Source organism: Lagenorhynchus albirostris, chromosome 1, assembly GCF_949774975.1.
Source record: "Lagenorhynchus albirostris chromosome 1, mLagAlb1.1, whole genome shotgun sequence".
Lineage (NCBI taxonomy): Eukaryota > Metazoa > Chordata > Mammalia > Artiodactyla > Delphinidae > Lagenorhynchus > Lagenorhynchus albirostris.
Genome location: NC_083095.1, coordinates 10,121,371 through 10,141,485, shown reverse-complemented (window position 1 = coordinate 10,141,485; position 20,115 = coordinate 10,121,371). Strand labels below are relative to the sequence as shown.

The window sequence follows — 20,115 nt, the reverse complement described above, 5'->3', positions numbered from 1 at the left end:
CACGAGCCAGGAGTCAGGGCAAAGCCCCTTCAGTGGGAGCTCTGAGTCCAAACACTGGGCTAGCAGTGAACCTCAGACCCCAGGGAATATTCACTGGAGTGAGGTCTCCTGGAGGTCCTCATCTCAGCACAAAGACCTAGCTCTACCCAACAGACTACAAACTCCAGTGTTGAAAGCCTGAGGCCAAACAACCAGTAAGACAAGAACACAATCCCACTCATAAAAAAAAGGAAAGAAAAAATGAGACAGCAAAAAAAATATGTCACAGATGAAGGAGCAAGGTAAAAGCCTACAAGAGCAAATAAATGAAGAGGAAATAAGCAATCTACCTGAAGAAGAATTCAGAGTAATGATAGTAAAGATGATCTAAGATCTCAGAAAAGGAATGGAGGCACGGGTTGAGAAGATACAAGAAATGTTTAACAAAGATGTAAAAGAACTAAAGAACAAGCAAACAGAGATGAACAGTACAATAACTGAAATGAAAAATACAGCAGAAGGAATCAATAGCAGAATAGCTAAGGCAGAAGAATGGATAAGTGACCTTGAAGACAGAATGGTGGAAATCTCTGCTGTGGAACAGAATAAAGAAAAAAGAATGAAAAGAAATCAGGACATTCTCAGAGATCTCTGGGACAACATTAAATGCACCAACATTCAAACTGTAGGGGTCCCAGAAGAAGAAGAAAAAGAGAAAGTGTCTGAGAAAATAGTTGAAGAGATTATAGTCAAAAACTTCCCTAACATAGGAATGGAAATAGTCACCCAAGTCCAGGAAACACAGAAAGTCCCATACAGGTAAACCCAAGGAGGAACATGCTGAGACACATATTGATCAAACTAACAAAAATTAAATACAAAGAGAAAGTATTAAAAGCAACAAGGGAAAAGCAACATATAACATACAAGAGACTCCCTTTAAGGTTATCAGCTGATTTTTCAGCAGAAACTCTGCAAGCCAGAAGGGAGTGGCATGATATATTTAAAGTGATGAAAGGGAAGAACCTACAACCAAGAATACTCTACTCAGTAAGGCTCTCCTTCAGATTTGACAGAGAAATCATAAACCTTACAGTTAAGCAAAAACTAAGAGAATTCAGCACTACCAAACCAGCTTCACAACAAATGCTAAAGGAACTTCTCTAGGCGGGAAACACAAGAGAAGAGAACAAAAGAGGAAGGGAAGAAAAAAGACCTACAATAACAAACCCCAAACAATTAAGAAAACGACAATAGGAACATACATATCGATAATTACCTTAAATATAAATGGGTTAAATGCACCAACCAAAAGACATAGAATGGCTGAGTGGAAACAAAAACAACAGACCTGTATATATGCTTTATAAAAGAGACCCACTTCAGACTTAGGGACACATACAGACAGAAAGTGAGGGGATGAAAAAAATATTGCATGCAAATAGAAATCAAAAGAAAGTTGGAGTAGCAATACTCATATCAGACAAAATAGACTTTAAAATAAAGACTGTTACAAGAGACAAGGATGGACACTACATAATGATCAAGGGTTCAATTAAAAAAAAAGACATAACAATTATAAATATTTATGCACCCAACATAGGAGCACCTCAATATATAAGGCAAATGCTAACAGCCATAACAGGGAAATCGACAGTAACACAATAATAGTGTGGGACTTTAACAACCCACTTACACCAATGGACAGATCATCCAGACAGAAAATTAATAAGGAAACACAAGTCTTAAATGACACATTAGACCTGATAGACTTGATTGATAATTATAGGACATTCCATCCGAAAGCAGCAGAATACACTTTCTTCTCAAGTGCACATGGAACATTCTCCAGGATAGATCACATCTTGGGTCACAAATCAAGCCTTGGTAAATTTAAGAAAATTGAAATCTATCAATCATCTTTTCTGACCACAACACTATGAGATTAGAAATCAATTACAGGGAAAAAAATGGTAGAAAATACAAACACATGGAGGCTAAAAAATATATTACTAAATAACCAATGTATCACTGAAGAAATCAAAGAGGAAATAAAAAAATACCTAGAGACAAATGACAATGAAAACACGATGATCCAAAGCCTATGGGATGCAGCAAAATCAGTTCTAAGAGGGAAGTTAATAGCAATGCAATCTTACCTCAAGAAACAAGAAAAATCTCAAATAAACAACCTATCTTACACCTAAAGCAACTAGAGAAAGAAGAACAAACAAAACCCAAAGTTAGTAGAAGGAAAGAAACCATAAAGATCAAAACAGAAATAAATGAAATAGAGACAAAGAAAACAATAGTAAAGATCAATGAAACTAAAAGCTGGTTCTTTGAGAAGATAAACAAAATTGATAAACCTTTAGCCAGGCTCATCAAGAAAAAAAGGGAGAAGACTCAAATAAATAAAATTAGAAATAGAAAAGGAAAAGTTACGACGGACATCACAGAAATACAAAAGATCATAAAAGACTACTACAAGCAACTATAAACCAATAAAATGGACAACCTGGAAGAAATGGACAAATTCTTAGAAAAGTACAACCTTCTAAGACTGAACCAGGAAGAAATAGAAAATATGAATGGACCAATCACAAGCACTGATATTGAAAGTGTGATTAAAATTCTTCCAACAAAGAAAAGTCCAGGACCAGATGGCTTCACAGGGGAATTCTACCAAACATTTAGAGAAGAGTTAACATCTACCCTTCTCAAACTCTTCCAAAAATTTGCAGAGGAAGGAACACCCCCAAACTCATTCTATGAGGCCACCATCACCCTGATACCAAAACCAGACAACGATATCACAAAAAAAGAAAATTACCGGCGAATATCACTGATGAACATAGACACATAAAACCTCAACAAAATAATAGCAAACCAAATCCAACAACACATTAATGGGATCATACACCATGATCAGTGGAATTTCTCCCAGGGATGCAAGGATTTTCAATATTTGCAAATCGATCAATGTGATACACCACATCAACAAATTGAAGAATAAAACGCATATGATCATCACAAGAGATGCAGAAAAAGTGTTTTGACAAAATTCAAAACCCATTTATGATAAAAACTTTCCAGAAAATGGACTTAGAGTGAACCTACCTCAACATATTAAAGGTCATATATGACAAAGCCACAGCAAACATCATTCTCAATGGTGAAAAACTGAAAGCATTTCCTCTAAGATCAGGAACAAGACAAGAATGTCCACTCTTGCCAGTCTTATTCAACATAGTTTTAGAAGTCCTAGCCATGGCAATCAGAGAAGGAAAAGAAATAAAAGGGATACAAATTGGAAAAGAAGAAGTAAAACTGTCACTGTTTGCAGATAACATGATACTATTCATAGAAAATCCTAAAGATGCCACCAGAAAACTACTTGAGCTCACCAGTGAATTTGGTAAAGTTGCAGGATACAAAATTAATGCACAGAAATCTCTGGCATTCCTATACACTAACAATTAAAGATCGGAAAGAGAGATCAAGGAAACAATCACATTTACCATTGCATCAAAAAGAATAAAATACCTAGGAATAAACCTACCTAAGGCGGCAAAAGACCTGTACTCAGAAAACTATAACATACTGATGAAAGTTATTAAAGATGACACAAACAGAGGGAGAGATATACCATGTTCTTGGATTGGAAGAATCAATATTGTGAAAATGACTATACTACACAAAGCAATCTATAGATTCAATGCAATCCCTATCAAATTACCAATGGCATTTTTCACAGAACTAGAACAAAAAATTTTACAATTTGTATGGAAACACAATAGACCCCGAATAGCCAAAGCAATCTTGATAAAGAAAAAGAGCTGGAGGACTCAAACTCCCTGACTTCAGACTATACTACAAAACTACAGTCATCAAAACAGTATGGTACTGACACAAAAAACAGAAATATAGATCAATGGAACAGGATAGAAAGCCCAGAGATAAACCCATGCAGCTATGGTCACCTAATCTATGACAAAGGAGGCAAGAATATACAATGGAGAAAACAGTCTTTTCAATAAGTGGTGCTGGAAAAACTGGACAGCTAAATGTAAATGAATGAAATTAGAACACTTCTTAACACTATTCACAAAAATAAACTCAAAATGGATTAAAGACCTAAATATAAGCCTGGATACTATAAAACTCTTAGAGGAAAAATAGGCAGAACATTTTTGACATAAATTGCAGCAAGATATTTCTCAATCCACCTCCTAGATTAATGAAAATAAAAACAAAAATAAATAAGAGGGACCTAATTAAGCTTAAAATCTTTTTCAGAGCAAAGGAAACCATAAACAAAATGAAAAGACAACCCTCAGAATGGGAGAAAATATTTGCAAATGAAGCAACTGACAGGGAATTAATCTCCAAAATATACGAACATACAGCTCAGTATCAAAAGAACAAACAGCGCAATCAAAAAAATGGGCAGAAGATCTAAATAGACATTTCTCCAAAGAAGACATACAGGTAGCTAAAAAGCACATGAAAAGGTGCTCAACATCACTATTAGAGAAATGAAAATCAAAACTACAATGAGTCATCACCTCACATTGGTCAGTATGGCCATCATCAAAAAATCTACAGACAATAAATGCTGGAACCCTCATCACTGTTGGTGGGAATGTAAATTGGTACAGCCACTATGAAGAACAGTATGGAGGTTCCTTAAAAAACTAAAAATAGAGCTACTACATGATCCAGCAATCCCAGTCCTGAGCATATATCTGGAGAAAGCCATAATTCGAAAAGATGTATGTACCCCAATGTTCATTGCAGCACTATTTACAATAGCCAAGACATGGAAGCAACCTAAATGTCCATCAACAGAGGAATGGATAAAGATGTGGTGTATATATATGCAATGGAATATTACTCAGCCATAAAAAATGAAATAATGCCATTTGCAGCAACATGGATGAACCTAGAGATTTTCATAGTGAGTGAAGTAAGTCAGACAGAGAAAGACAAACATCATATATGATATTGCTTATATGTGGAATCTAAAAAAAGGGGTACAAATGAACTGATCTACAAAACAGAAATAGAATTACAGATGTAGAAAACAAACTTATGGTTACCAGGGGGTAAGGGATAAACTGGGAGGTTGGGATTGATGTATACACACTACTATATATAAAATATATAACTAATAAGGATCTACTGTATAGCACAGGGAACTCTACTCAGTACTCTGTAATGGCCTATGTGGGAAAAGAATCTTAAAAAGAGTAGACATATGTATATGTATAACTGATTCTCTTTGCTGTACACCTGAAACTAATGCAACATTTAGATCAACTATACTCCAATAAAAATTTTTTAAAAAGCTAATTTAAGTTTGTTAGTTTAATTAATATGGTTGTGTCTTTAGAGTTATCAACATTAAGTATAATACTTTTAGTGAACCCAATTTTAATATAAAATTTGTTAGCAAGAAATATAACTTGGTGTGATAAAATTTTCATAAGTAAATTAAATGTAAATGGGATGAGAGTTTTTAGGTGAACTCTAAGAATAATTGTGTATTTTGGTATAACTACTTTAAAATAGTTTCACCAAATCTTTTGATAGCTTGAAAAAAAACTTGTTTTGTTTCAGAAACTATGCAAAATTCTTGGAAAAGTAATACATCCTGGTATAATGTTATCAGTCATAAATCTAGTTCCTTTCTTCCAATGTTGTGTCACAGAAATGCCAAATTTTCTTGTCAGTTTCATTATAACAAACTCTCAGATCTTAAATATTGGGTATTTTTAAGTCTTTTTTCATTTACAGAGAGTTATTGTTTACACTGCTGCTTTTACAAATATGTTTCACCTTCAGAGACATTCATAGGAAGGACTCCGATACTTTCTCTGGAGTATAGTTTTCTGATAAACTTTCAGATCATATCACTGAACTGGATAAGAGTTTACAGAACTCGAATGGAGAAACTGATGGCTTCATAAAACTGGGGAAAAAGATCAAAATCAAGAATTAAATTCATGGGAATGAGTGAACTGATGAAGATGATAATAATTTGTATGACTTTTTGGTTTAAATATTCCCTATTTTTTAATGTTTCATTCTACCAGATTTAAGGAACCCTCTTCTCTCAAGACATCTATGACTTGCAGCATTTTGATATTGTATAGCTTTGTAAACAAAGATGAAACATTATTTTTTCTCCCCATCTGAACTCTCCAGGACTCAGGAACTCTTAATGACTATTCTTATTTTCATGGCAATTTAGTCATTTACATAAATTCAAAATAATCTGCTCTCTTTAGAACAGGACACAATTGGAAAAACATTGATTTATTACCAAGGCTTTGTTTGGAATGCCATATTTAAGAGTATGCATAAATTCAGATATTACCATCCAGCTTTAAGGAACTAAGATTGACTTTATGTAGCCAACAATCCCCTTGGAAAAACAGTCTGGTGCTTTGCTCACAGGGTTCCCAGCTGTCTAATCAGGTGAGTAAGGAAGGTCAATTCCTGGCAATTGCAGGAAGCTCAAGATATCTGGGGGATCTCAAGAAGGGAGGGATTCACCTAAATCTATAGGTATTGCAGGCAAAGTCTGATGGCAAGTATATGACTTGGCTTTACTGGGCTTGAGAGGACCTTAAAGGTTCATTCTGAGATTCCTAATGAAAAGTTCCAGGAAAGCAGATTTAAAAGAGCTTATGTGATCAGTTGCTATTTTTGTTACACATAGATAAATAAACAGGACAAGTTTATTGATCCCAGACTTATGTTAACTAAAAATTAATCTTAACTTGGCAATATTTGGTAGGATGAGGGTGATTTTAGAGAGAAAAATTATGTTTCAGTAATGTACCTTTGTGGATAATAGATTCTGGTGCTGTTAACTGTCTTTGATGTTTTGGTATTTACCTGTAAACTGAACTAGATCCTGAATTCTTCTAGTTTCCTCCAATATCTGGCTCTGACTCTCCAAAGTACAGTTTCCAGTTTTTCCTCTAATCTTTTTGACTTGGAATCATTGAGAAATAAAACTGCCCTTTTTCTGAAGCCAGGTAAGCTAAAATTGTACAGCTTGATATAAACCTCAGGGAAATCACCATAATAGCTCATGTATAGACAATCCTTGTGCCTGTTGCTGTATAAGTCACTCAGAATGATTACCTAAACGCACAATGCCATCATCAGAGACATTTTAAACCGCAAAAAGAGACTTAAACCTTGACATCTAGAAATCTTTTTCAGCTGGAATTGGTGCCTTATTTTAATCAAGATTGCGACTAGTCATGCTAATCATTTTTCTAATTTGTTCTCTGTTGGTTTTCAACTTCTTATGTTTTATATCTCCCACTGTTGTACTATGACAGCCTCCAAGGGAATAATGATAGTTTGACATCTGGAGGTGACTGATGACTCCCATAAGGTTCCTCCTAATGGAGAGCCATGAATTGCTCCTCTACTGAGTGCTGCCTAAGACTTACTTCCTAGATGGCCCCTTATTGCTCAAATGTGGCCATAAGCTCTCTAAAAGCATATCTCCTGCACAACCACCTCTTCTCCTCCTCCATGGGACATGATTCTCTGGGAATAAGTCTTCTCAGCACCAAAGAAGTCCACGCTGATGCCAAGTAAACAAATGGTTGATCACCAGTGTTTTCCCCAAAAAGATCTCGAACATAAGGGGGAAATGTGAACGGAAAGTCAAGAATTCAGAATTGTGACTTATGCACGTCTCTGCTCAAATGGGTTCTGAACTTTGACCAATTATTTTCTTAATATCGACATCTAGAACATCTGCCCAGTCTTCAGACTCAAGATACATATCAGACCCTTACCCTAAAGTAATTTGTGACGACCTGTCTACTTATTGGAACCTTACCCTTAAAAAATCATGACAACCTATCTCTTAAGGACAATGATTTCCTTTCTTTTGTCAAAGTCAATCAAAATTCTTGCCAGATAACATTAACAGCCTTGTGGGTTTTGTCTTTATAAGCTCCTGACTCTTTTTTTTTTTTTTTTTTTGAGGTACGTGGGCTTCTCACTGCTGTGGCCTCTCCCGTTGCGGAGCACAGGCTCCGGACGCACAGGCTCAGCGGCCATGGCTCATGGGCCCAGCCGCTCCGCGGCATGTAGGATCCTCCCGGACCGGGGCACGAACCCGTGTCCCCTGCATCACCAGGTGGACTCTCAAACACTGCGCCACCAGGGAAGCCCTAAGCTCCTGACTCTTTCTCTTCCTTGGAACACTCTTTTGGTTTTATCTGAATTGGTATCTTCCAAACCGCAATTCCTAAGACTCTAAAAAAACTCGTCTTGTTTCAGGCTTCTGTGTTTTCATAGTCAGTGCATCCTGCTCCCTTCAACCTGCTTAGGCTACATGGCTGTGCCCCATCAGCCCGTAAGGTCTATATGAATACTTGGGGAGATTATCAGGAGACAGATTCCGTATTCGTAGGCCTGGAGTATGTCCCAAGAGTTTGCCTTTCTACAAGCTCTCTGCTGTTGGTCTGCAGACCACATTTTGAATATAGCAAGGGTGTCAAAGCTCTATCCCTATGGGCAGGGGTATCTTTTAAGACACAAGTATGCCATTAATTTCTCTTTTTTTTTCCCTTTTGTGTGGTCCAGAAATATTGCCAGGGTCCCCTGGACTCCCAGGAGGGAATATTCAAAAAAGATTGCTGACTCAGGAGGTAAATATCCTTCAGTGATCCTGTAGCCTCAGTGGCCTGTACAGAGATGACCTGGAGGGGACCACTTCAAACATCCTCAGAGTTACTTGGAAAAAGTAGAAAAATTTTCTGCCTTCACATTGACTGGAGATTCAGACTAAGTCATTTCAGTTTTAAGGAAAATGAAGGCTCTCCTGGGGCCAGAGAATTTGGGAACACTCGGGGGAAATGTTGGGACAACGTTAGTAGTAATGCCTAATGTCCATTCTCATTTTCTCTCCCCTCCGAATTTTTAGCTAAGACATGGCACCCAATGTAGAATATTGACTGCAGCTTCCTTTGCAGCTTTGCAATAGGTGTGACCATGCGACCAAACTCTGGCTGGTGGAACAGAAGTGGAAATTACATAGACAACATCTAGAACATTCCATTCAAAGAAAAGGGTGTGCTTTTGCCTTCCCCTCTTGTCCTTAACTGGAAGGTGGACACAGCAATGACCCATCTGGGACATGGCAGATAAACGTGAGGAATGGCGGAGCGACGAGATAGAAGAAGCCTGAGTCCTGACATGGTGGGACCACCATGTCAACCCACTGCCGGCATCTGGACCTACGTGAGATGGAAATAAACTGCAGTCTTGTTTCAGCCACTATATTTTTGGATACGGTGTAGCTTAAAAATACGTAACTATTATGGAACTATTTGGAGTTTGAAAGGACATAAATTGTCATTTTAGGAAGGATGGGACCAAAATCTTCTTAGTCACATCAATGCTTTACCGTCAACAAATATTTACTAAGTAGTAAAAGAGGGAAGCGCTGTACAGCCCTCCAACCAAATCCTGTCCTACTAGAGCTTCCATTCAGTATTATTACACTTAATATTTATAGACACCTTGGTCAGGGAAATTTTGTACCTGCACTTCAGAGGCAAGGAGATTAATGTTGAAGGATTTACAGTAAATTGTTTGAGGTCACACCTGGTGAGTAGTACTTTCTTGATTCAGGTATTCAGGCTAAAGCCATACCCTCACCACTAAGCCAGTGGTTTCCAAACTATGCTTGGTGGAACCCCCAGGGGTCACAGAGGTCTGTCAAGAGTTGTCATGGAGAGAGGGTTGTGACTAAGAGGGGTAAAAGGGAAGGATTTTCCCTTGAGCTCTAGAAAGGCCTGGGATTAGCTCAAAGAGAAATCTAAGGAGACCTCAAGGCCAGGGATGAAGGTCAACCAGCTCTTAGGGTGAACTAGTAGTGAAGGGGTAAGGACAAAGGCCCAGACACAGCAGGCCTCCAAAGACAGATGGCGCCAGAGACCAGAGAACCCTGACACTTGCGCTCTCAACACCTAGCACGGAGGCCTTCCAGCTCACACTCCCTCTCTGGGAATGTAAATCGAGCTCTAGACAAAGCGCATTACCTATTAAAAACATATCTGAGTTTGTGTTTGGACATTCCTATCACATACAGACAGGTGCACACACATACACAAATCAAAGAAAAGTGACTTATAAAAGAAACACAGCATAATGTTTGGTGGGGCTGTCCCAGAGTGACACAATTCTAGGGAATATTTCCCAATGTCCTTCTCTATATTCTCTGGGTTTTTATGTGGTTCTCAGTGAAGTTATCATAAACATGGGGAAAACTAACAAGACCAATATATTTTTTTAACGATCAATAGGTATATTTTTCAATGTCCCTTATTTTTATATTCTGAGCTTTCACACATACTTAAATGAGTTTTCTTAACAGGAGAAAACACTCTCAAGGGAAATTTTTTTTATTTGTTTATTTTCAGTTTTCTTTTAAGAGACAAAACGTTAGCGATTTTTGTAACAAGGTTGTTCAAATAGATGTAATAAATCCTGTTACTAGGAATGGTCATCTGCCCATTTCCAGTCTGAGGACAGAACACTGTTGTCCCCGCAGACATTGCGCAAGCAGGGGAGGAGATCTTTGCGGGATAAATAGATAGCAGCACCCATGAGAATCCAGCATCCCGGGCAGGCGGTGGCTCTGGATCCACTCCCCACATCCCGCTCTCCCAGGCGGTTAATCCGTGACGCTCCCACACTGAGAGCAAAGGGACCCCCTTTCCACGGTGGTTCTAGGACCCTGTACGGGACCTGTGGAACGTGAGTCAGGAGGGAGGTGGGGGGACTTATGTCCGATGCTGGGAGTGTTCTGCCCCGTCTGAAGACCAGTCCTCTGGGTCTGTTTTCATCCTGCAAAGGGAGGGACATGCTACCAGGGCTTCTGGGAACATTTTGGCTTTTGACTCTGTGGGATTCTGATTCGAGCCAGCTGTGCACCCTATACAGCTGTGCATCCACCGTCAGGGTCAGAACTTCCCGAGGGCCGTGCAGTGCGTCTCCTTGCCTGGCACAGGTGATGCTCTCAGAGAGCCGGGGGGATGGAATTAGTGCACAGTGTCCCTCTGGGCAGAGGCTGCGGGGCCTCTAGGGGAGTTTCCTGGGCTCCACTGTCCCTATAGGGTCCCCGGTCAAGCAGACAGGAAGGTGCGTCTGTCCAGCAACTGAAAAGACAGACTGCTCAGAAACAGAGCCAGCTCTCCAATCCAGCCAAATAACAAAAGCACTATTTCTCCAGGAATAATTTTAGAGGAAAATGTTTAACTCTTTTTGAAAGAAACGACGGCACTGGCCCTGAGTAAACTAAAAGTTGGGGCAATTGATCGCCTCTGTCCCCAGGCTTGTCCTAAGGCCTTTCCACTGGCCTCAGCTCAGCTCCCTCCCCTTCACTCCCCTCCCCCCCAGCAGTCCTTTCTCCTCTGAACTCTGAGATGAGGGGCCAGAGGCTGAAGGTAAGCAGTCCTGTTTGCTGAGGCCTCCAGCTTTGAGCTAAGCCTCTCTCGGACTTTCATGCAGTAGCTCTGTCCTCTGTCCCCTGTCTTCAGGGATCACAGCTCTGGCTTGTAGGGTCCTAGAGACGGTGGCATGTGGAGGAGATGACACCTCTGGAACTCCTCTTATGAACCCAGCACCTTCATACTTTATGTCACCTGAGCCATTCAACATGGACAGAGATGGGACCTGAGGCTCAGAGAGGCTCAGTCACTTGTTTGTCACCACACAGCACTCACTAGTGGTCAAAATGGAATCCTTGTCCAGGTCTCTGGCACTCTGAGACCACGCTGCTTCTCCCCACTAGGAGGCCTTTACAGGTTTATGGTGGAATCAACCACCATGTGTCCACCTGCCAGGGGCTGAAGAGAACACTCTACCCTCCTTTGATCTTTACAGCAACACTGATCAGGGCCACCTAGGCTCCAGCGCTGGTCCCGCTGCTTGCGGTGGCCTCTCTCATTGAACCCTCACTGCAACGAGGTACCACAATGAGAGTGCCCCCCTAATGTCACACACTTGTCATCAAGAGGCTGGGAGAGGTGCTGTGTCCTCTAAGTCCAGGGCTCCATCCTGGGGGGCAGACAGGGGACATAGTGGAAACGGAGGCCCTGCTGCCTAGTCCCCTCTGACGGTGGCTGCTCTCCCAGCAGGAGGGGGATGGGTTCTCACTGGACAGCACCTCACACCCATCACCAGCTCCCCCCTGGAGCCAGGCAACCCAGGCTTCTCAGCCTCGCTCCTCTACTTCCTTGCTGGGTGACCTTGGAAAAGCCCCTTTCCATCTCTGGGCCCAGTTTCTCCATTGTGGAAATTGGTAACAATTACAAGACTTGCTTCAAGGGGTGAGAGGGAGCCCAAAGCCTCCTCATGTATGTTGGGAGCCCAGGAGGGTGCCTAGAACTGGGAGGCCACAAAGCAGCAGAGGCAGAGAGAACAGAGACCACGTGGGGACACTGGGTGGTGGTTGGGCCATCATCTGACACACCGAGACTTAAAGGAGCTTTGCTTTTCAGAGATGAGGGCAGAGGGAATGTCTCCCCTCCTGGCTCTGGGGCTCCTGGTGGCTGGGCTCTGCTCCAGTGTCCACTGCCTCCCAGGGGGTGGGCTTGACCCGGAGGATGTGACCCCAGAGGACCAACACAAAGGGGCACCTATGGACGACCACACTTTCGTCTCCAGCAACACCGACTTCACCTTCAGCCTCTACAAGCAGTTGGCTTTGAAGACCTCCAATGAGAATGTCATCTTCTCCCCCCTGAGCGTCTCCATGGCCTTGGCCTTCCTGTGCCTGGGGGCCCGCGGACCCACCCTGACGGAGCCCCTGGAAGGCTTCAAGTTCAACCTCACAGAGAGCCCTGAGACAGAAATCCACCAGGGCTTCCAGCACCTCCTGCAGACGCTCGGCCGACCCAGCGACCAGTTGCAGCTGAGCGTGGGCAACGCCATGTTCGTCCAGGAGCAGCTGAAGCTTCTGGACAAGTTCAGGGAAGATGCCTGGGCGCTGTGTGCCTCCGAGGCCTTCTCCACCGACTTCCGGGATTCCGACACTGCCAAGAAGCTCATCAATGACTACGTGAAGAATAAAACGCAGGGGAAAATTGTGGAGCTGTTCAAAAATGTTTCCCAGAGCACAGTGATGGTCCTGGTGAATTACGTCTACTTTAAAGGTGGGTGCCCTGTTTAATTCAGAAGGAAACACACTTCTGGTTTTGTGTCTTCAGGGCAATTTCTGTCCAGCCTCTGCCAACTGTGTCGTTCGGTAAAACATTACAGAGCAGGCTGCTCCTGGCTGAGGGGGGCTTGGGCTCCAAGGCTCTGCCTCGATCATAGGCTTTGTCTATTTCGGGGTTTTCTAAACCACAGCTGACTGTGCGGGACTTAAGTGCATGGGAGCCACTAACCCTTTGTCTGAGCCACAGGGAGACTTTTTATTCTGATTTAAACTTGCCCAGCTGCCAGAAGGAAGGAGTTTTCGTCTCAGCTCTCTCCGGGGGGGGGGCCGGGAACTCCAGGTTCCTCCCTAATGAGATGCTTTTGGACACGCTCAGGAAGGCCTCAGCTGTGTACACTGTGGGCTGTGTCTGACGGGCTCCGTCTAAGGGGACTTAGTCTCTGGTGGTTGAGGTGAGGCTGGTGGCAGGCTTCTCTGAGCAGCCTGGCCAGCACAAGGAACTTCAGTTGTGCTCTTTCATGACCATGAGGGTGGAACTGGCAAGGCCATCATCTGAGGGAAGACTCAGAGGACAGCATCCAGCCAAGACTCTTTCCCAGATTCTAGCTGGCCCAGTGCCCAGTCCCATTGATAGAAACTCAAGATTGCAAACCTCAGCCTGAAAACTCATAAGGATCAGAGAGAAGGCAGATAGATTTCAAACATAGAGCCAGCAGTGCAAATAGGGACACGGCATAGATAAAGACAGAAGGAATGATCATTGAGGCAGGCGGTGGTCACGTGCCTAGGAGACACTAGCTCTGAGGAGACAAGTTAGCCCTGTGCTGGGAGCTCCTGGCTGCAGCCGTGGCCAGTCCACCTGGGTCTGTGTTTTCCTCTGTAAATGAAGGCGTAGAATCCCATTTCTCTGGAAAACTAATCCAGGCCTGTCCTGCTATGTTTATTCTTTCAGTCTCCTGTGCTTTCCTCTCCTACAACCCTGCCCTGGTCTAGGACTTTCTCCTCCCAGATCTCCCCACCAGGGGCACCCCAGCCAGCCCGGCGTTCCCTCTGCTCCTGCCTCTAACTCTGGGGACACAGGCAGGGCTGGACACAAAGCAGGAAGCGGGAGTGGATACACACTCCATGAAGCCCCAGGGTCCTAATCTCCCCAAGAAGCCCCCATCACTGAATGCTCCATCCTCCTGCGGGAAGACGCCAGCCCTCTCCTCTGCTGACCCCGCCCTGCCCTCCTGGTACCCATGCGGCTCCTGCTTCAGCCTGGCTCACAAGGCTGCGAGGACATGTGTCCTCCCTGCAAAGCCAGTGACTAGCCACTGGTCACTAACACTGTTCCCTTTAAGGACCAGGAGCTCCCATTTCTCCGCAGTCCCAGCCTCACCCCATCTCTCCCTTGTCCTGTCGTGATCCTGTTGGTTTCTCACATAGCACAATTAACCAGGTTTGTTTCACGTCCCCCTTCCCAATCCAGACCTCTGGGCTCACCCCCGTCCCCAAGGGCCTACCCACCTGCCCAGGTATATGTGCAAACCTAGCAGGGCCATCCCTAGAGGCACGTGGGGGGCTGCTGGTGTGGGGAGGGTCTCCCCTGCTCAGGGACCAGGGCAGAGGAGTGAGACGCCTGCAGCCCTTGCACCACAGACCCCTCACCTGTCCCTCCACCTCTAGCCCAGTGGAAGAAGCCCTTTGATCCCAGCCATACTTATAAGTCAGAGTTCCACGTGAGTGAGAACAGGACAGTGGAGGTGCCCATGATGACCACTGGGGGCCTGGAAACGCCTTACTTCCGGGACGAAGAGCTGCCTGCACCACGCTGGAGCTCAGGTACACCAGCGACGACAGCGCGCCCTTCATCCTCCCTGACGAGGGCAAAATGCACGACCTGGAGGCCAAGCTGCTCCCAGAGACGCTGAGGAGGTAGAGAGACTCCCTGCAGCCCAGGTGACTGTCCCCAGGACCCGGAGCTGTGGGCCCACCTGCCTTCTCGGCCCTTCCCACTCTTCCAGGACTCCGGACCCGCAGCCCCCGGGCCTCAGTAATGTCCAGGGGCGGGGGCAGAGGTGGGAGGGCCCGTCCAGGGCTGACCTTGATCTTGGCTGCCTGCGTGGCTCTGGGCCTGAGCTGTTCCTTCTCTATGATGATGACATCAGAGGGGGCGGGGCTGAGGGTTCCTCTGACACTGACATGCGCTGAGTCGTGAGGATCCTCACACAACCCCCGACACTCATGCTGTTCTCTCCGTGGCTCCACCTCTTGCAGGTGGAGGAGGGCGGATGGGACTGAGATCAGTTGGGGGCTCAGGTGAGACAGACGTGAGCATCAGCTTTGCACGGGCTAAACATTACTTCACTCATTTATTCATTCAACCCTTCAGCACTGATTGAATGAATGAATGAAGATCAAGCTACGTCGGAGGGACTAATTTAGACTCTGAGGGTAGGTCAGCGAATAAAGCAGTAAATTCCCTGCCCTACGGGCACTTACTTTGCAGTTGGAGGAGACAGACAGGAAATAAATGTAGTAAATTATTTGCTACTTTGAGAGGGGAGAAATGGGGAGGTGGGGATAGTAAAGCACAGTAAAATCTTGAAAAAATGGGACCCGCAAGTAGCTTGTGATTGTAAGCAGGGTGGCCCTTAGGTGATGTTTGAGGTGAGGGATTGAGCCATGTGCATATGGTGGGGAAAAGCGTTCCTGGCTGAGGGAACAGCCGGTGCAAAACCTGTAAGACAGGAGGGAGCCTGGTGTGGTTGAGGGTTAGTGAGGCCAGAGCAGCAGAGCAGAGGGAGTGAGAGGGAAAGTTGGGAGAGGTCAGGACCCCAGGGGGGATTCAGGTCACTTGGAGCCTTGCAGACCCCTCGACGCGGCCCCCTCTGAGGGAAATAGAGACTCATCACAAGGTTTTGGGCCAAAGAGTGAACGATCTGAGTCATGTTTTAAACGGATCACCCAGGTCGTCCAGTGGAGAACAGACAGCCGAGGACCAGCATGGAGGCAGGGAGGCCAGCCAGGCGCCCAGTGCACTCACCCAGGGGAGCCGCTGGGGATACACCAGCAGGAACCGGGAAGGGCGGAAGGGGTCGGGCTCTGGATAAACTGAGTGCAGACACACAGGCCAGGATGTGGAATTCAGGAGACCAATAACAAGGGGGACAGCAGAGGAAGAGGCACTTCTGGGCGCAGTGTCTGCTGCAGGGGAGATAGGGAAGGTTGTGGGCAGCTATGCAGATCCTAGGGGTCACGGGTGTGGAAAGTATGTTATAAACCGCAAAGAATGAGAGAGCTGCCTAGACATGACATTGAGGCTGCAGTCCCTTCCCCAACCCCTGTCCAGGGGACCGGGCGCCTTGGGGCTGCCTGACTCTCAGCCCCTCCTCACTGAAGATCCCAGGAGACTCCAGGACACGGGACCCACCCTCCCCCTGCATGTACTCCCTTCCCAACCCTTTCCTTCCTCCAGTACCAAGAGCTACCACAAGGCGGGGTCTCAGTGAATAGTTGTAAATGGATAGAATATTCATCAGACATCTTTGATTTACAAGCACTGGGGGAACCAGCATCTACACATTCCTGGCCCTTGGAGGGCGCTCACTAAGAATCTGTTGAATGAATGGATAAAGGAGGGGGGGAGGGAGGGAGGGAGGGAGGAAAGATGGCCTATGAGGAGGAATAGGTACCTCCCTGCTCCCAAGGGACTCAACGTTTAATGGGAGCCACAGCCTCCTCGTATTTGGCATCTGTAAGAGCTGACACCATGACAAGAGTCTTAAGGGAAATAGAGACAAAGAGAGGAGGCATCTGTTGCTCCAAGAACCTGCTGCCACCTCTGCTCAGAAGCAGATGCATCCCTGCCCTCAAGGAGTTCACTGGGAAGACAAGATAGAGATGTTGGATTGGTTGATTCAGGTCCCCAAGGCCCTTGAATGCAGCCCCCAGCCCTCCACGTCCCGCCCAAGCCCCTTCCCGGCCCCTCCGCTCCCCACTGCCCGCACTCAGGCTGCCTCTGTGCTGTGGGGCAGCCCTTCTTTCTCCCCTCTTTCCTGCAAGTGCATCCTCCTGCCTCCTGGACTCCTCTTCACCCAGTCAGCTCCGTTCACTCCTCCGGGACTCAGGCTCCATGCCACCTCCTGCAGGAAGCCTTCCTGGTGCCCACGGAGCAGCCGCCCCAGCACAGTCTCCCAGAAGCTGTGGAATCCCTGTTGGAGGAGGGTGTTTCCCGTGCCCTATGGGCTTACAGGGAGAAGCAGGGCCAGATGTGGGCACCGCGCCAGCCCCAGCCCTTGTGCACTGCCTAGCACGTTAGATACCTGCCGACATGATGGATAATTAACGAATTAAGGAGAGTTACCCCGAGGGGTCTAGAAACTGAGGAAAGGAGTCCTCATTCCAGGGAGAAGGGAGTAGCTGGAGCAGAAACCACAGAAGACCAAGCTGTGAGGTGGGAGAAGGCGGGCTCTGAGTCAAGCAGAAGTTCCAGTTTATTTTCCTCATTTCCTAGACGGATAGATGAACTCAACTTGCCAAAGTTTTCCATCTCCAGCGACTATAAGCTGAGAAACATACTTTCCCAGCTGGGTATTAAGAAAGTCTTCAACCACGAGTCTGACCCGTCAGGAATCACAGAGGTCAACAAGCTGGGGGTTCCGAGGTGAGTCTTTAAAACTTTGGAGAATTCATCCTTCTTATAGGAGCTTGAATGGTGACAGACAGGTAGATGTTTGGCTAATTTTGAATTTTCAAATTCATTGAATTTCCTGTAACTCACTCCTCCCCCCTGGGACTCCCTAAGCCCAGGAGAGCTGGGTTACAATCATGGTGCGGAGCTGTCCCCACTTTCCCTGAAATTTAATGTGACCCAGAAGTCTATCATTGGGAAAGATCTGAAATCAGCAGTGGACCCCATGCCAAGCTCTACTCTTCGCTGCCTATAGAGTCAAATACTTAAAATCTCGTACCCCTCAGTTTTTTCTTCTGTAAATGAGGGTGATAGTTCTTAGCCAGCGTGCAGAGTCTAGCAGAGCAGGTAAGAGGTTATAGGTACTAACAATGGCTGCAGGGCCATCGTGATGGAAATACACTAAGAGCACAAGACAAGAATACCAGAGGCCCTGGTACCGCAATCCTAGAAGCAGAGAAGTCAGAGTGAATGGGGGAGGCTGGGCAGCCCTGCGGTCTCCCCTGCACCCCACCTGCCAAAGGAGCGGGTAAAGGAGGCCCATGTGCCAAGGGGCCTGCGGGGTCCAGGGATGGGAAGCCATTTCCTACGCAAAGTAGCCGAGGGCTCAGGGACATTTCCACTGGGGCAGGAGATGAGCAAAAGCAGTGCCCACCCATCTGCTGCTTCGACATGGAGGGACTGTGGACAGTTGCCTGTAAGAAAAATGTATTGCCTTGCCCCTCCCCCATACCAGGGGGTGCTTTGGGGGCACCACAGTCTCTGGACTCAGACAGAGAGGGATCCAAATCAGAGAGCCCCTGCTCTTTGCCTCTCTGACCCTGGGCCCAGCACACGCAGCTTCACTTTGCACATCTGTGCATCATGACTGCAAACCAGCTGAGGGTTTGTTGCGAGGACAAACAAATTGAACAGGTTGACAGCACGGTGACAGACAGCATCAGGTGAATGAATGCCAGTCCCCTTAGTGGGGGTCAGGCAGCTGCTCACATCCTACTCCCCTGTGTCCAGTGGGTAATGCTCTGGGGTCTCCACAGGGGGTCCACCAGGCCATGCTTGATGTGGGCGAACAAGGCATGGAAGGAGCTGTTGCCACTGGAATCAAGATGATGACTTCAACCTTACAAGCATTCATTGCTAGTTTTGGCAGGCCCTTTCTGAGTTCCGTAATTCACAAAGATACTCAGAGCATCATCTTTTTGGGCAAAGTCACCAACCCCAGTCAAGCCTGGGCCTCCCCTCTGAGTGGCAGGTCCCCTCGCTAAGTAGCGAGTAGCCCTGGTCCCTGGGAGCAGCCTGGCCCCTGTGCACCGAGGAGCCCCTGCCTGGTCCCACCTGCTCACCCTGGTGAAGGTGACAGTGACTCTGCTGGGGGCTCCACATGCACAGGGAGTCTGTGCCTTGGTCAGTAAGAGGCTCCGAGCCCTACGAAAGCAATAGCCACCTTCCTTGGACTGGACTCTTTCCCGTGTGTCTCCACCCTTACCTACGTGATCCCATGCCATGGGCAGCCTGGGCCCCGAGGCCAAGCCCCCCGACCTCCCACACTTGCTCAGTCCGCCCCAGACTCTGGGCCCCTGTCTCAGCCTCACCAGCCAGCCCAGGAGCAGGCTTTGTGCCTGTGACCAAGCCCACTGGACCTCAGGCCCGGGGCTGGGAGGGGCCCCTGCTGCCCGATGCCCACTTCCGGGGGCTCTGGTCCCAGTCCAGGTTCACTCTTCCATCCCCAGGGCCCAGGCTGTGCCCTCGTGCTGACAGTGCAGGGGCTCCGAGCCTCACCTCTTCTGGCACGGCCCCTGGACCCCTCACTCCTGCAGCTGAGCTGGGCCTCCCCCCAGGGTCTCCCCTGCTGTCCCCCAGCACCTCAACCTGGGAGACCAACTACTTCCAGGTTCCCAGACGAGCTACTCCACCACCTGACGAGTTCCACATACTCGCCTGACAGAGGATCCCCTCAGCAGCCAGAACGGGGGTATGGGAGCAAAAGGTCCATAAACACACACCTGCAAGAAAAGCAACCCACTTGGTTCTTCATGTCCCTGATGTGATCAGGGGCTGTGTCATCTCCAGGAAGGTCAGCTCCCGGCGTAAATGTTGACGTCACCCACAACTGAACGGTTGAGATCTCTCTGCCAGGCAGCCTGCTCAGACCTCTACCTGGAATAACCCGTTTAGTCCTTGAAATGATCACATGAGATACTGGCTGTTACTCATCCCGTTTTACCGCTGAGGAAACTGAGGAACAGAGAGGCTC

General features: G+C 46.3%; 1 protein-coding gene across 1 annotated transcript; it reads left to right on the top strand.

Moving 5' to 3' along the window:
• Nucleotides 1-12,529: 12,529 nt before the first annotated feature.
• LOC132523886 (serpin A3-8-like) lies at nt 12,530-19,126 on the top strand. Its single transcript, XM_060155727.1, is given in 6 exon segments — nt 12,530-13,181; nt 14,855-14,986; nt 14,989-15,127; nt 17,685-17,826; nt 18,397-18,405; nt 18,899-19,126. Coding segments are annotated over 6 exon segments (1,302 nt in total).
• The last annotated feature ends 989 nt before the right edge of the window (nt 19,127-20,115 follow it).